The following is an 18219-nucleotide window of genomic DNA, read 5'->3' as shown; positions in this document are numbered from 1 at the left end:
TTTTGACAAATTGTAGTGTTAAACTCGTGTTTGATGTTATATGGTTATAATTATGGTTATATTCATGTATGCTGACTTAATTTTACCTACTCCTACTTATATATTTGATTGCAATGTTACTCTAGTATATCTTTAATTGTACGTACATTTTTTGTTTTTATTTCACACTTGCTTTGGCAATGTAAACATATGTTTCCCATGCCAATAAAGCCCCTTTGAATTGAGAGAGAGAGAGAGAGAGAGAGAGAGAGAGACAGACACGCAGGGGGGCTGTGTGTGCCCAGCAGCCTGTGTGACACAGAGCTTCAGGAGAAAGCGAGGAGCATAAAACATTGTGCTTTTTTCCACGCATGAAAAAAAACCAACTGAGCCCGACATACAGTTGTAACAGTCGCAAATATGCCTACTATGCTTTTGGAACATTGTTTGGTTGCAGTAACAGATTAAGTCACTGGGTGGCGCTTTTTTACTGAGACTGAGTTACAGCAACAGGTTGAGTAGGCTACTACCAGCTACTCCCAGTCTACCCAATACTGACGTCGTCTCGCTCTGTCATGCTATCCAAGAGTAGCGTTAGCCTACTTCCCTAAAGCTAACAAGCACAAAGCTAATGTAAGCTAAGACACGACCAAGCGCGTTACAGTCTCGGGTCCCGTCGGGTTCGGGTCGCAGACCTCTAATGTGTAGTAAATGGCCATCCACAATGATATGAATCGATTTGAAGAAACATAGTGGCTGACAAACAGACATGTCAATCATGGCTTTTTCCCCCCGAATAATAACGAGCAACTTCGGGTAGAAGAAATACCTGTTTCCATCGCATTAGCCTATCTGTGCTTTACCGAATAACGGATTCGGGTACATCCCTACCTGCATTAGTTTGTTGGCCAGCAATATGTTTGATCTTTTTCTTTGGTGGCATTTTAAAACGTTTTCCTTTCACTCATTGAGACTGAACAAAACGGGAGATATGCGCGAGATATATGCGCAGACGGTGAGAAAATCACGGCCGGTGGATTATTTTTTTTCAACACGGCACGTCCCCTGGACGGTAAAGCATCATCGGGTACCAAGTTTGTAGCCTTGTTGAAAAGAAATCTGTGCGGCGAAAGTAGCATTGGATGTAGGCCCGGCAAGGGCATTAAGTCTCTCCCGCGATGATTGAGACTATTTTCTAGGAAAAAATAGGGTGCATCCCCTGGACGCGTCGATAGTGAGTTTACTGCGTCCTTTCAGATTTTAACGCGTCAGAGACGCAGGACGCGCACCTATTTACATCACTGCTATATACTGTATAAGTCAGTCATATAACTGTCATGAAGGAAAAAAATAGCTCAGTCAGAAGCCTGAACTGTGTGTACTGGGATATTGGACCTTTCTTCAAGAAATAAAGCCTCCAGTTCTTTGAGGAATGAAGGAGGTGGAAATTAGAGGTCTGCACAGGGCGGATCTGATCTGGTCCTCCATGAGTGTGATCAACTGCGGAACAACAATGAAAATAGGGTTCTTGACCAGGGACATTTTCTTGGCCACTAACGGAGCAAACTGATGAATCAAGCTCTTGCCGAATCCCGTCGAATTTAAGGTTAAACCATCATCTCCTCTAAGAAAATCCTTCAGAACCGACTTCTATTAGTTTTGAAGGATTTTATGTTGTCCATTTCAGACAAAACTGATTCCAAAGCTAACTGCCCGGTAGCGCTGATTGGCCGCTCACATTCTGAGCGGAGCTGAAACCCATTCCAGTGGCTCAGGGCCAGACAGATCTTGTGCACAATGTAAATGTGTGAGAGTCCGGCTGGACCTGCAGACATTATCGGACATGATGCATGCAGGCCTACAAATATTTTAGTTAGTTATCAAATTTTAAAATATCCACAGCAAAACAATACCAAGAGTAAGCATAACACCAAAGAAATGCATAGTTAAAGCTATGCTACCCTTGTCCCTCCCGTCTCTCCCAGTGTTTGACCTAGGATAACAGCAAAGCTAAGCCAACGTGGTACATGAAACAACTGCTGATGTTTAGTCTCCATATAGGTCTAACAGATGACATAAATTTGCAACATTAAATAAATACGTATACTCTATGACAAAATAAAAAACACGTCCGGTTTCAATATTTAATTCACCAATATGAAAATCGCGTAACTCCACAAAAACAAAACGCACAGTGTTGATTTTGTAGCATATGCTGCAAAGTTGTAATGTCCTGGCTCTTGTATAACACGAATACGAATCTGTGCCATAAACGTAGCCCTGCTGCAATCAATCCGGTTCTCCCCTACTTCCCATAAACGTTCAATGACGTTTACATCTGGTGATTGGGCCGGCCATTGAAGGACTTCGACTTCATCCTGCTGTTCATGAAACCAGCAGTGTGTATGAGGACATTATCATCTTGGAATATGGAATCATGAGGAAATGCTGTTTGCACCTATTTGGTCATATCATATCATATTCCTTGTCCATAACAGAGTATGCAGATCAATCATCAGACCTAAGGACTCCCAGTAGATGGCTGCCATACCAGTATAAATCCACCACCATGTTTAACAGTTGGCAACAGTTGCCAAAAAAATCCCAATCAAACATGTTGAGATGGCAATAAAGTATTGTACTTTAGACATTGTGGGTTGAAGTCTGTCTTTGGCTTTCTCCAAACGTAAACCTGTCTGAATGGAGGAAAAAGCCCGAAAGACTCATCTGACCAGATTTTTCCATTACTCAGGGCTTCAGGTTCAGGTTTAATGCTCCTTATACCAGGCTATGCATCTTTGTGCATTGGCCTTGGATACGAGTGGTTTGTGAATGGCACCCCTATCATAAATACCAACAGTATTTGAACCAACAGTGTTGGCTCCCACATTTAACAATTGTGCAGTTTTTGTGATCAATATGCTATGACTGTTTTGCCACTGTGGATCTCTGTTAGTTGCCTCATGTGGTTTTGAAAACTCTTTTAAAGCTGACACATACTGCTAATCAGGCCCGGCGTTGCGTGCAGGCCAGACCGGGCGATGGCCACCTGATTTACATCTCTGCTGTTTTATTGAAATCTTTCAGGAGTGACTTTTTTAATGCTATAATATATACTATGATATTTAAATCCAAAAATTAAATCAAATACAAGTCACAGAGGCAATTTGTGATTGACGTAAATTTAGACCTGTCACTTTTGAGTTTTCAATGAAGTTGGTGGGTAGAGTTAGGTAAATAGTGTTGACCGACCACATTCGAACCTATTAGTACTAGTAGCTGAGATCCTGTAATTCTAACCTTTTAATCCAAAATGGACATCAGGAATTGGTTAGCAAAAACTGTAAGACTAAATCAACTAGTGCTGCAGCTTTATTAGGATCAACCAGGAGTGGCATGGAAGGTGAGAAGACTATTTTCATGTTCATCTTGTTGCTCAGTGATGTAGTCAGCGTGGTTGGACAAGTGTAGGGCCTAAGCAATGGTTTTTGGTGTGTATTTGTGCACCTTTATGCAATGCTGCTGTTCTTGCTGTTGCTTATTTGTGCAGTGATGGCACCAGATTTGGCCTGGTGCCATCACTGCAGCTAATTGGTTAATTGTCAGTACAGTTATAGTCCTTTTTTATGTGGCGTTTCCATTATTTTGTCCAGCCCCTGTACTTTCACAATACTACTCACATCCATATGTGATAACAGTATACAACAAACATCAGCTTTCTCACCAGAGAGGGAAACTGTTGTCGTCAGACCGGCCAAGCACAGACTCCCTTAGCTGCTCATACGCCAACATTCGCCCTCCTGAGTACACTGGACAACACACACACACACAAGTTATTATACACACTATTCAGTGTAACAGCACACCGTAACTGTAGTAGCCAAACAAAGGGAATGATTGGAGAAAATGAAATGGTAGTACACGCCTTACATCAATCAGGGATGTGATGAGGGCAAACACCCAAACACACATAGATAAGAATGGCGATGACACAGCAAAAAGGCCACGCCTACAAAGTGCGGTACAAGTGCGAAATCCTATTAAATTTCTATCAGCAAAACAATAAATCAACATTTTCTGCGGTTGCCTTTTCTGTGTTATAATAATTTATGTGAAATGTATATGGTATTTTTTTTTTTTATGATAATGCAGTTCTTTGATAACTGTGAAAAGGTAACGACAAATTATTTACACCATATACATTTCACATTTCAGAACACAGAAAATGTAGATTTTTTGTTTTGCCCATAGAAATAGAGCGGTTGGTGCATATCACTTGTACCACACTTAACACACACACAAATAGCAGTGGAAAGGCAAGAAAACAAGGATTGACGATAGAAATTTTGGAATGGTGGGCGTGAAACCCCAGAAGTGAAAATGTACATCCCTGAGACTCCATGTAGCCTTGTAGCATCATTAATGAGAGCTCGGAGGCTAGCCCTGAGATCATCTCGTCATGGTGAATACCAGCTAATTTAGCAAAGCAACTGATGTTAATGTTAACATGCAACTAGTAGCCACTGCTAACACTAGCTCCTTAAATATGTTAGCTAGTGTGCTAATCAGATGTGTTATCAACAAGACAGTGATAATTAGTTGACATGATGCTATGGTTATTTAGCTAACAGGCTGACATCTAAACACAAAATGAATCAGATGCATCAGTGATGAAATGATCAGCTCCCAGTCAACAAGACTAAGAGAAAAGGAGTCTGAATTTTGTGGATTTGAGAGCCTGCAATCTAAGTCCCTGCAGCACACTTTCACCCACATGACCAAAAGTGGTGAACAGAGTAGGGATGGGTCATGATTTTCGAATTTTCGAATAGTTCATGCGACTATTGTCTTGTCTTAAAAAGTATATTTTCATAGCTTGCTAGTAGCGAATAGCTATGGCTTGATTAGCCCCGAACCAGTCCTTTTAACGTTAAAACGAGAGAAGGACCGGTTCGGGGCTAATCAAGCCATAGCTATTTAGCCGGACTAGGTAGCTGGCTTAGCTAGCTAGCTCTATGCTAACGTCCGCCTAGCTTGATAGTTAGCCTGGCTAGCTAACGTCAATATGGCTAGCCTAGTTCGCACCGTCCGTGCGGGGGAGTGATCTTCGAAGAATGGTCGAATAGTTCCCAGTGAATATCGAATAGTACTTTTGCTTGAAATGCCCATCCCTAGAACAGAGTGAGCGAGTGAGTGAGCGACTGAATGACAATGCGTTTTAGCCCCTGCTGTCGCGGGGCTAAAAACAGCACAGGACCTCCAATATTGCCACCAGAGTGTGTGTTACATCACCTGAAAGCCCTCTATAAAGCCAAAAAGTGAAGACCTGAACAGGGCAAGCCGTGACATAATTTAGTCTGGTAAACTCTGTCTTTTTAAGAGAACATACAAATGTCTAGTGCTTTTTTTTGTACTGTCCTTCTCCCTGATAAAAACTGAGACAGAACTTTGTCGGAGATTTTAAGTTTTTTGCCTTTTCATATAGAGAACACAAAGGATTAAAAGGCTTGATGCACATCTTTGATCCGTTTGCTTTACTGATATTCTAACCCTATACCAAGGAACATTATATGTTATATTTACATGATAAGCCCAGATGCAGTAGCCTGGCCTCAGCCCTCCGAAGCACCTGTGTTTACATTTGTTTTTCCTCAGAATCGTTCGCTTGTTTCTGCATGTTAACCATACATACTTTGTTTGGTAGGACTGGTCGCCTCCTCGTCGAAGGGGATGATCACTGGGATGTTCTTGCATTTTGATTGGATTATTCAATTGTGGGCAGAGTGTTAGATGATGACGTAATCAGTCAGCGCAAAGTCTGAAGTCGAGAAAAAGCAATGACGGATGAAAATGTAAACACTGATCTTGCAATTGAAGCAGTTATCAAGAAACTGAATTCTATACCTGCACTGAAACCCAAGCAGTATACGCTTTTAAAAGCATTTGCTGGGGGACAAGATTTGTGGTCTTGCCAACGGGCTTCGGTAAAAGACAAATTTATCAACTAGCCCCTCTAGTACATGAAGAGATGGGTAGCAATAGGTCAATTGTTATGATAGTTTCCCCCCTCGTAGCACTTATGGAGGACCGCGTAAAGGATGCGAACAAGCTTGGAATAACAGCACTGCAAAGGGTGTGGGGTCAGTTAGTGGACGATATTTTGAATGGACATTGTTCACTCGTGTTTGGGAGCCCTCTTTGGGAGCCCATCTAATAGATGATGAAGGATAAGTGGAGACAGATGCTGCATTCCAAGACGTACAGGAACAGACTGTGTATCACAGTGGATGAGGTCCACGTTACATATAAATGGTAAATACATATTTTCTTGTTTTGCAGTGATATATTAACATCACTGCACTATTGCATTATTTGCAATAGCATTATTGCATTAAATGATTTTATAATAATATAATTTATAATTCCACAGAGCCAACAGAAATGTTTGTTTTGATTAGCGGTATCCATCATGTTTTGAAATGTGAGGCGAGCGGCACTCTGAAGTAATGTCATCACCTTCCTTGCCTTTTTGGGCAATCCAATCGCTGCCAATGCACCCACCTCTGTATTGACATCAGATAAAGGCCCTAGATCGACAATTCCAGCAGACCTACGGAGTGCCAAAAAATTAAAACGAACAAAAACAAACAAGCTACACCAAGAAATGCCGAATGTAAACACAGGAGGGCTGGGGTCAGGCTACAGATGCAGCACTCTATACTCTGAGTTTCTTTCATCATGTCGACCTGCATGTTTCCAAACATTCCATCCAACTGTCAAACGAATATTAGTCAAACTTTTGAAATGTTGCAAAAAATAAAATTTGAATTTGGTGTGTTTCAATCAGCTGGGTTGAAGATGAAAACAAAGAAATGCAAATGGAAATATTTGAATGCAGTGGTTCCCAACCATGTGCCATCATGACCCAAGAATGACGACCTAGGCTTGGCATGATCCGAATTCACTGATTAATTCCAGGACGTCCAAAGCTACTTATGTGAACTGTTGTGCAATGAAACTGAACCAGTCACGCCAAGCCTACATCCTTATTAATTCAACAAATGCCTTTCCAACACCATTTATCACATAATTTATTCGACAATTTGCCAAATTTCCATTCATTTCTTCGAATTCAATATGATGTGATTCCCAAAAATATACTTGGATGGAAATCCAGCTAGTGTGTCTGAAGGTAGTGGGTTCCACCTATGTGTCTGTAGATAGCTGGTGTGACCCCCTGCCACAGTTTAAGGGCTCCCTCCTCCCTGACGATCCCTACTGCGGTCCGCACCATCCCACGATACGGAACTGTGACACCACTGGCTGCCTCTCCCTGGATTTGCAGACGAGTCTTGGTCAGGTCCAGAGGAAATGTCACTAGAGGAAGGAGGGAGGGAGGTGAGGGATATTTTAGATAGATAGATAGAGATCAGCAAAAATAATAATGGTGAAAGTGAAATGACTACAAGAGTCATTCTTATACATTCTCTAATTGGGATCATTTCTAGTGAATTACGTGAAAGTGAAATTAAATGATTCCTCATTTTGCTGTGGGACCCCCTGGAACCCCTTCAAGGTCTGTTGGAACCCTCTTAAAGCAATATTCGACTTAGTTTAAACATAGGGGTTATTTGGCACTTGACCACCATGAAAACCAGAATATAAACTAATCACCAAGATTGGATGCAGCTGGACGAGTTTGTAGCGTTCGGATTTCTACTTCCCATTCATTTGAATGAGGCCACGAAAATAGCCAGAAAACTGACATTTAACACGTTTGTGAACATATTCAACAACAGATCCCACTTTTAAGACAACAATGCAGTCCTGGGTCCTTCATCATTTTGCATTTCTATTCTTGCTTTACACTAAAATTAGTATTTAAAAATAAAAGTAGATCCGGTCTCCCAAACATGAACTATCTCTCCTAAATGGCATCCTTCCGCTATGTTCTCTTCTATCAATAAAAATGCTATTTGGTGAAATCATATTCTAAAACTTTGGACCCACACTCAGTTGAAAATCACAGTAGTGGGATCTGTTGTTGAATCGCTTCATAAACATGTTAAATGTCAGTTTTCAGGCTATTTTCATGGCCTCATTCAAATGAATGGGAAGTAAAAATCCGAACGCTATAAACTCGTCCCAGCTGCATCCGATTTTGGTGATTAGTTATAAGTGATTATGGTTTTCATGGCGGTCAAGTGCCAAATAACCCCCATGTTAAAACTAAGTGGAATATTAATTTAAGGGGGTTCCAACAGATCTTGAAGAATAACCTTCAAATCAGCAGCAGATAAGAAAGACCTAATTTTGGCAATGCTTGTCAACTGAAAACAACTCTCTTTACTCGATCATCAAAGCAGAGTTTGGAAGAAGGTTAATGGAGTTTTGTGGGCCAAATAGCATAATCTCAGATTTGTTGTCATTGAGTTGTAGAACCTTCTGGGACATCCAGTACTTGATATCTGACAGGCACTCCTTAAGATAAGATAAGATAGCACTTTATTAATCCCCTTGGAGAAATTCAGGTGCCACAGCAGCAACTGGCAGAACAGTACCAAGGAAAAACAAGTACAAAGAAGATAATAAAAGAGAAGAGGTACTAAGATAAAAAAAAAATAGAGGTAATGTACATAATATAAGAACTATAGAGACAGTGCAAAAATGCAAATAAATACAAATCATAATGATAATAATAATAATAAATACGTGTCCGTATATATATACTGTATATACATAATTAATGGTCAGGAGTTTAGTTATTAGTGCCGGTGAAGGAAAGGGAGGGGGGGCTCTGAGGGGCTAGGGTCCAGGTCCAAGTCCTTGTGTGGGGTGTGGGGTGTGTGTGTGTGTGTGTGTGTAAGGGGGGGGGGGGCTGCTCCTCATCATCCTCAGCTCGTCGTAGAGAGGGTGAGAGGGTTTCTCCAGGATGGCATTGATCTTTCCCCTCATCCTCCTCTCTGCCACTACCTCCAGACTGTCCAGTTTGAGTCCAACAACAGAGCTGGCCTTCCTCACCAGCTTGTTAAAAGACCACTTTGCCGACTTTCAACCATATCTCTATCTATCCGAAATCGGGATATAGTGTGAAAAACAACAACAGGTTTTTTTTAATGTTCTCTGTGTCTCTGAGGCGCAGCTTCAAAATCTGTTGTACTTCCGTGAACCAGTGATGTCATTGGTTCTCGGAAGAACAACAGATTTTGAAGCTGCGCCGGCTCGCATGGCTGTTACTCATTTTTGTATGCCCGCATCCACGGACAGTCGGATCGAGAGCCATACGAGCCAGCAAAACTCCGCCGGGTGATCACCCGGCGGAGTTTCTGCCGGCAAATGAACGGGGAGCTCTCGGTGCTGGCAACATGGAGGGAAGGTAAACATTGTTCATTTGCATATACTACCGACATTGTAATGATACAAAGCTGGTTGAAAATCGGCAAAGTGTTCCTTTAAGTCTCTTTGTTTCCCCTGCTTTGATGCTGCCTCCCCACCACACCACAGCAAAGAACAGTGCACTGGCTACTACAGACTGGTAGAACATCTGCAGCAGCCTGTTGCACACGTTGAAGGACCTGAGTCTCCTCAGGAAGTACAGCCTGCTCTGTTCTTTCCTGTAGAGGGCCTCAGTGTTGTCCGACCAGTCCAGTTTCTTATTGAGCTGCACTCCTAGGAGTGATAGGAGTTCACCATCTCCACCTCCTTCCCCTGGATGGTGACGGGGTTTGGGGGCCTCCTGCTCCTTCTGAAGTCCACCACCAGCTCCTTGGTCTTCGTGATGTTGAGCTGGAGGTGGTTGTTGTCACACCAACCTACAAAGCTCTCTACCAGCTCTCTGTATTCCTCCTCCTTGTCCTCCGTGATGCAGCCGACAATGGAGGAGTCGTCAGAGAACTTCTGTAGGTGGCATGATCCAGAGTTGAAGCGGAAGTCCGAGGTGTAGAGGGTGAAAAGAAATGGTGACAGTACAGTTCCTTGGGGTGCACCAGTGTTGCCCACCACCACATCTGACAGGCTGCCCTGCAGCCGGACGTACTGCGGCCTGCCGGTGAGATAGTCCGTAATCCCGTCCACGAGGTTGTGGTCTACCTACATCTCAGAGAGCTTCTCTGCCAGCAGGAGGGGCCAGCGGTGTTGAAGGCACTGGAGAAGTCAAAGAACATGATTCTCACAGCGCCCCCTGGCCTCTCCAGGTGCGAGTAAGCCCTGTGGAGCAGGTAGAGCAGGGGGTCCAGGGAGCCGACCACCAGGGGCCTGAGGTGCTGCAGAACCAGTCTCTCAAAGGTCTTCATGACGTGTGAGGTCAGAGCGACTGGCTTGTCAGCCTGTAAGGCTGTCAGGGCTAACTGTGCGCTCACACCAGAAGCGTCATGAGCGCCGCTGGGCGCTCTGGTCGCTGGCTGCTCACTGGCTGCTCGCTGCCAGCCCTCAGCAGTCGTCGCTAGGGGGCAGGGCGTTCAAGCAGCGCTGCAGACATCAAGTTCGGTTGTGGCCAATATATCAAGTTTGTAGTAGAGCTATTCGGCAGGCCTGCCGTGAACTGTGACAAGCATGATCAAATAAACAAACTTTCACGTTTTCCTGCAAAATATACCTAGTCAGTATTTCATAAAATAATGCTTCTGGCATTTGTATTTAAGCTAGTAGCACAGAAAGTTTAATTTTACTACTTCTACACTGTACAGTAGGCCTAATCAGGCTTACCAGAAATCCCTACTATCTCTGACACCTTCTTCCATGCATCATTTTTTTTTTGTTTATGTCTCTATAAACGAACAAGGACGGGTCATACAGCTCCGGGAAACCGGGCACCGCAACAATCAGTTTCTCCTCCATTGTCAGTATGGAACAAATATTTGCTAGGAACTTCAGTAGCCTACATAGGGAGACGTTTACAGCGGGAAGAAAATCAAATCCTGATCTGCAATTGGTTGCTGCTTCAGCGCGTCGCTGCTAATTTGCATAAAGTTCACCTCAGCTCAACTTCAACTCGTCGCTCTGGTTGCTGGCATCACGTCGCTCGTTGCTGCCACGGCGTCGGACGCCTCTCGTCGCCAGCTCCCATTGAAAATGAATGACTGCCAGCCGCTTTTGTAGCTCATGACGCTTTTGGTGTGAGCGCACAGTAAGGATTTAAGGTACAAAAATGTGTTTGTCGTCTGCATTGCAGTGAATATTAACATTATACACTCACTGGCCAAAATAATTGGAACACCAGCTTTCCATAAAACATAAAAGAGCTGACACGTTTGTTAAGAAAAACACCCCCTGTTAATATGATTATCTACGCTGTTTTGTGACTTTCAGTTCATGTGCAACTGCTAGATAAATGGCTTGGTTTTTTGATGAGCATGACAATCCTACTACTATAATTGGCGCTGCGTCTGTCTGTCTGTCTGTCTGTCTGTCTGGAGTTGCAAGGCACACCATTGTTCCGATCGCCTCCAAAATTTGCCAAAACACTGTTCAGGGGTCTGGCATAAGTTTGGTCACACCAAAAAAAAAATGTTGCAGATTTCTAACCTAGACACTGACTATACTGTACCGTAGTTTTATTTCATGGAGGTCCGCCCCCCCATAGGGGAGCTCTGCTCCTATTGGTTTACCCCGCTGCCGAAGCAGCACCAATGACGGTCTGCCCCATAGGAGAGCTCTGCTCCTATTGGTTTACATGACTGAAGATCAAATGTATGAATGTCAGCGCGAGCCAGGACAAAGGACAAAGTCCTAAAATGCCCAAAAAGAAGCGACCATCACTCTCGGATTGCGAGGCCAAGCGCAAGAAATTGGCTCGAGCTAGCGAAACTCCAGACGAGTCAGGTAAGAATTCTGAACCCCAACCGGGACAAAATTTAAATGTAAGAACATAATGTTTTCACCTTGCTAACGTAGCCTAACATTTACACACAAGTTAGCTGGCAACGTTGTGTGTGAGTGGATGGAGGGAGGGCGAGGGAGCTCTAGAATTGCCACAGTTATCCAAGTAACGTTAGAGCAATCAAAGGAACCATAACTGATTTAATGAGCCATTCGCAGTTTCACTGTACCAGCCGTGTGTACTTAGACTTGCATGGCTTAATCTTTGAGACAAGCATATGCTACTGGCAGGATCAACCAGGTAGCCTCTTCCCTTTGGCCGCTGGGACGGAGCGCTCCGACACCCGCACAGACCACGCATCTGGGCCCCGCCGTGGACTCGGGACAATGGCTACCGGGGGCGGCGGAGCAAGGCTTAGTGATAGAGGGGTCCGATGCGTCGCTTGGGTTTTCCCCAAAGAAATGGCCCGTGGTGAGCCCAGGGGCGGGCTTGGTAGAGGGTAAGAGAAACAACGTTTGCTGGGAAAGCCCGCCGCAGCTAGGCGTCCAGCACCAGGGAGGGTGAGGGACCCCGCGACGGGCTCCGTGGTAATAATAATAATAATAATAAACTTTATTTATATAGCACTTTTCTTAACAATGTTACAAAGTGCTTTACAAAAGAAAATAAAACCGGACAAGGCAGATAAAATGAGAATAAGGCCAAAGGGCTTGAGCACCGAGGAAGTAAGGACAATAAAATGAATAAGATCAAATAAATAGAAGCAGTAGAAACAGTATAAAATAGAAACAAGAACATATATCAAACATTTCCAAAGGCTTTCACAAAAATAAATGTTTTAAGAAGAGATTTAAAAGAAGCTAGAGAGTTAGTGTGTCTGAGTTCGGTAGGCAGAGAGTTCCATAGAGTGGGGGCTCTAATAGCAAAAGCCCGATCACCCTTTGTCACAAACTGTGACCTGGGAGTAACCAGCAGGGCTCCATCCGCGGATCTTAATGGTCGAGAGGGCATATACCAAGTCAATAAATCAGAAATGTATTTCGGAGCAAGGCCATTTAAGGCCTTAAAAGTAAGCAATAAAATTTTTAAATCAATTTGAAAACTAACAGGGAGCCAGTGTAGGGAGGCGAGCACAGGGGTGATGTGCTCATGCCTCCTTGTCCCAGTAATGAGTCGAGCAGCAGCGTTTTGTACCAACTGGAGACGGTGGAGGGAGCCCTGGCTGATACCCGAGTAAAGTGCATTGCAATAATCGAGCCGAGAATAGATAAAAGCATGTACGACTTTTTGTAGATCAGCAACTGATAAAAATGACCTAATTTTAGAGATTATCCTGAGCTGGAAGAAACATGACTGAACAACATTTTTGACTTGATCATCAAAACAGAGGTTAGCATCAAATATTACCCCTAGATTCCTAGCAGCCTGCGTAATATTATTTGACAGATTAGCACTAAAAGAGCTGATGGATTTTGGGGGACCGAACAGAATGACCTCAGATTTATCATCATTAAATTTAAGGAAATTTTGGGACATCCAGGATTTAATATCAGAGAGGCAAATTATGAGATTAGCTAGGCTGCTAGGATCTGTGGGTTTTAACGGCAAGTATAACTGAGTGTCATCAGCATAACAATGGTAGAACACGTCATGATTTAGAATAACCTGGCTAAGAGGCAGCATGTATATAGAAAACAGAAGGGGGCCAAGAACTGAGCCTTGAGGGACTCCACAACTCAAGTGAGCCGTCGAGGAAGTAGAGTTACCCAGAGTGACAGAAAAAGTTCTGTTGGAGAGGTATGTGCGTAGTAAGCTAAGAGCCGAGCCCTTGATGCCAACCCAGGACTCCAGGCGATGTAAGAGGATAGTGTGATCAACTGTGTCGAAGGCGGCACTTAAATCTAAAAGAACTAAAATCGAGCAGTCGCCTCTGTCTGCAGTTAGTAGTAGGTCATTAGTAACCTTAACAAGTGCTGTCTTGGTACTATGAAGTGCTCTAAAACCAGACTGGAAACTGTTAAAAACACTATTATTATTCATAAATGATATCAGTTGGGATGAAATGACTTATGGCATGCTTAAAACTGTCTGGAAAAGTACCAGAGGTCAGGGAATTATTACAAATTTGTAAAATAACAGGGCTAACAGTGGAAAAGACCTCCTTGAGCAGCTTAGTGGGGACGATATCTAAGAAGCAGGAGGATGGGTTCATGTGGGAGACTGTACTCTCTAACACTGAAATTGTGATGGGTTGGAACTGGGAAAAGGAGGCAGAATTAAGATGGGGAATAGAAAGAATGCAAAGGTCGGGCTGGATTTGGGACCTGATATTCTCCACTTTTTTTTACAAAATGAGCGAGAAATTTTTCTGGGAGCTCAACATCGGGTGCAGGAGAAGAAGTGGAGGGACCATTAATGACCGAATCAATTACCCTGAAGAGGACTTTAGGATTATGGTTATTTCTAGATATCAGTTCAGAAAAGTAAGCCGATCTCGCCTCCTTAACTGCTATCTGGTATAATGACATTTGGTTTTTAAGGGTGTTATGTGCTATTTCGGACTTGTTGACCATCCATTGTCGTTCAGATTTTCTGCAGAGACTTTTAAGAGCTCGAGTGTGATCGTTCAACCAGGGGAGGTTATTTGATTTTTGTTTCCTTGTTTTAAACGATGCAATTTGGTCGAGGATTGATAGGCACTGATTGTTAAATGAATTTAACAGTGCATCTGGATTGAGAGGAGATGTAGTGACATTAATGGATGTATTAAAAGCATCACTGAATTTACCTGTAAGCAATAAAATATTGCACTGGACTACTGGGGCAGACGGGCCGTCTCGATCTCGCTACTGGCAGGTCGGCGACAGAGGAACGTGGAGGACGCCCTCCACGCATGCCCTCTGCGCCATAGAGGCGAACCCACAAGCCGGAGGGCCGTCCGCCCGAACACCGGCGCTAGGCCGGAAGGATCAGGGGGAAGAGGTCAGGGGTGAGTTAGGGGGAAAAGTTAGAAACACCCGAAGGGCGCTTTGTGCTAGTTAATCACAATTGACTGGTAATCATATTATCAAATAATAACAATTTGTGAATCAAATGCTGATATTTTGCCAATAATAACTGAGTATACTCTCCAGCTAATTTAGGATAAAACTAGCAAACACTTTGGTCCCCAGTGACTGGAGTTCTGCTGGAGACCTCTGCTCCAGTGAGAAGTGAAAAACTGAACTAAAAAAAGATCATTGAAATTGAGCATGAAATGTTTGTGACTCATGTCATGTGCAAGTGTTGGATTATGACCCAATTATTATCTTTTTTGTTGTTTAGTTGCTCACTACACTCTTCAACGGCCAAAGACTTTCTGTATTAGCTGAAGATTGTACTCAATTATCACTGACATAATAGCAACCTTTGACTGTCAGTTATGATTAATTGTCATACTCATCAAAAAACCAAGCCATAATCTAAAAATTGCACATGAATTGAAAGTCACAAAAAAGCGTAGATAATCAGATTAAGAACAGGGGGTGCAGGTTTTGCTTAGCAAACATGTTACAGCTCTTTCATGTTTTTGGGAAAACTGGTGTTGCAATTATTTTGGCCAGTGGGTATAATATAGTGGGTATAGTTATGATCGTCCCTTTACTGTGACACAAAACAGGATTCACTGCTTGTCATCGGCTCATTGACATAACATTTATATGCCACCCATAGGCCGAAGTCATATCTGTGAGCTGATGGGCTTCTTGGCATTTCTGATCTAGTTGCAACAGCAGCAGCACACATCTGACATGGACCCATGCTGTGAACATTGACCCCATGACCCTTCCTAGCTGTCCACGCAACACACTGATGTGTAGAGAGGGCAGGCACATACACACCCAATCTCTCACACATACACACACACATGCACAAGAAAACATATTGTATGGGAATAAAATCGTGCATTTTATTGCATTGTGCCTGTATAGTGGCTTGGTCAGTCAGTGATCACGTCATTCCTTCTGAAAGACTGATAAAGCCATTTCACATTTTAGTTACTTAGGTTTTTACCTGACTGCCTGGTCACGAGTAAACATCATGACATGACATGTAAACAACAAAATAAAAATTTAGCCATAAGGAAATAAATGTTACATTCAAACTTATTTTCAGTGTGCCTAGCTGATGATTTGCCTAAGCTGGATCTGAGTTTTGTTTGCATGAAAATTACAGTATGTCACCAATAGTCCATTCCCATGCCTGTTTTATACATTTGCAAACTCTGCCATCTCTGCATCTGCCATTGTACAAAACTGTAAGACTCAACTGGTGGCCTATCTAGAAACATAGCTAATTTGAGTTAAATGTGACCCACAACAGGTAAGTAAATGCCCTTACTATGAAACTGTTAGTAGGCTGTGTGGCATATGAATTTCTGGGGAAGATCAACAATGACATCTGAGCTTCTGCTTTGTTTATATCACTTATGAATGTAATTGTTTTACACATTTTGTTCAGATAGAATGATGTAAAGCAGTATGCATATTCTAGCAAGTACTGTATGAACCATCTGTGTTGGCAGCTGGATACAAAAATGACTTTGTCAAGGTAAGGAAACTTCAGAAAAAAAACCCCAAAGAGTTCATGTGATATGAGTTCTCCAGCTGACAATTCAGACTTAATTCGCTGAGTTCAATGGTTCTGCCAGCCAGAAAGTGAATAAGACTTCTGGTCTGATCTTTGCGTGCAAAAAAATGTATATTCATCTGTGCACTACCTTATTGGTTTTAACAATTAAATTAAAAGAGATTAGGAGAAATATGTTTTCAAATGTTTAAACTATTGTGCTTTTATTCTGAAGGCTGAACGCCAAAACCGGACACTGCCAAAACGGAAGCAAATGTTTTCACTGATGAAGTTTGCAAAATGTGTTTTGCACAGTTGCAAATGGTTATTCACAACTACGAAATTATTAACTTTGCAGATTGTGTTGCAAATTTACAGCACACGGTGCACACATGCATTTTGCTCTTAAATTTTACAGATTGAGTACACAATTATATTTGAAGAAAATGATAAAATGTGAAATTGGTGCCCGGTCCACCATGTTACAGCAAGTGATTATTTGCTTGGATGCATAACCCCATAACACGCCCAATTAACCGCCCACAAACAAGACCGTAAGAAGAAGTTTACGAGGAGCACTTGAAGGCAGCATATTTACCGTGTTTCCCATATGTCTTGAACGCAGCATCAAGTGCCCATTCTCCCTAATATTGTGCCTCATTACTGCAGTTTGACAGTATTATTCATTCAACATTCCTGAGAGACTGGCAGGTTAACTTGCGAGTCGAGAAAGAGGCTCACAAAAACCTCTTCAGTTTAGTTTAGCTTACCTATCTCAGCTACAGCTGCTGCACATGCCGAGAGAGTAAATTTGGAGACGAGTCCACCTGCAGTCTCCTCCTTGTGCGTTAGTCCCATTTCAGAAATGGACAGATTTCTTTAACCGGCAGCGGTCCGACAACACCAACACGCCTGGTGAAGCCTGGGTCAGTGGGTGAGTAGCAGCGCGAGGAATTTGTTTAAACTTTAAACCACAGACCTTTAGCCGTGGAGCTGTTGACGCCAGTTGTAGTTTTGGAGTACAAGGGCCGTGTTAAACTACATGTCCCATCAAAAGAGGCATTAGGCTACCTGCTCGTGCTGCATTCACGTAATATATGACAGACGGTGATACGTTTAGTCAGCTATCAAGTGTCTGCTGACAACTATGTTTGCTAACTTTTGTTGCACTAGATATACTTCCATGATTGCTACATTATAATGAGCGTTGCTTGTTGTCGTCTTCTTCTTCTTCTTCTTCTTCTTCTTCTTCTTCTTCTTCTTCTTCTTCTTCTTCTCTTCTTCTCAGTAGGCCTACCGCCACCTACTGAACTGGAGTGTAAACCAGAGAGCGAATCTAAACCCTTTCCGTTTCCCTCAAAAAACTAAAAAGTGCATGTGATGAACTCACATGCACTTGCATAACCCTTGCTATGAAATCTTAATATTTATCTAATTGATTCCCCTTTCCCTCAGATTTCTTCCTCAGTCTCGTTTTCATGTGTGCACACTTTATTAGGCTATAACATGCCCCACTGTCTCCATCTCCTGGCAAAAATCATATTTCCGTGTCATGTTTCCCATTCATAAATAGTGTTTTGTTCAGTACACTGTGCCTTTTTTGTAATCTTGTATAAATCGTCTCTTCCCTTCTGTTTTGCGCCTATGTGTAGCATTAATAAACTTTCACTTTTTACATTCAGCTCTCTATCTGTCTATTTCTTTTATTTATCTTTGGGCTACATTGGACTATATATATATGGATACCTCTACACTCGGTACAATGTTTTTCTATGAGAATAATTATTCTAATCATTTTTTTTGAAAGCTCCCCTTTT

At 42.6% G+C, this 18219-nt stretch overlaps 1 protein-coding gene across 1 annotated transcript in view; it reads right to left on the bottom strand.

The window, feature by feature from the left end:
- slc25a27 (solute carrier family 25 member 27) overlaps positions 1–17515 on the bottom strand; it is a 32376-nt gene extending 14861 nt beyond the window's left edge. The window contains exons 1-3 of the mRNA XM_071899458.2: positions 17173–17515; positions 7186–7356; positions 3704–3788 (exon numbers count right to left, since the gene is read on the bottom strand). Of these exons, the coding sequence (XP_071755559.1) occupies positions 3704–3788; positions 7186–7356; positions 17173–17260 (344 nt within the window). The 5' untranslated portion in view covers positions 17261–17515. The remainder of the gene's footprint in view (positions 1–3703; positions 3789–7185; positions 7357–17172) is intronic.
- Positions 17516–18219: the final 704 nt, after the last annotated feature.

The sequence above is a fragment of the Centroberyx gerrardi genome, chromosome 18, assembly GCF_048128805.1.
Source record: "Centroberyx gerrardi isolate f3 chromosome 18, fCenGer3.hap1.cur.20231027, whole genome shotgun sequence".
Lineage (NCBI taxonomy): Eukaryota > Metazoa > Chordata > Actinopteri > Beryciformes > Berycidae > Centroberyx > Centroberyx gerrardi.
The sequence above is the reverse complement of the archived record's forward strand: the minus strand, read 5'-3'. Positions and strand labels throughout refer to the sequence as shown.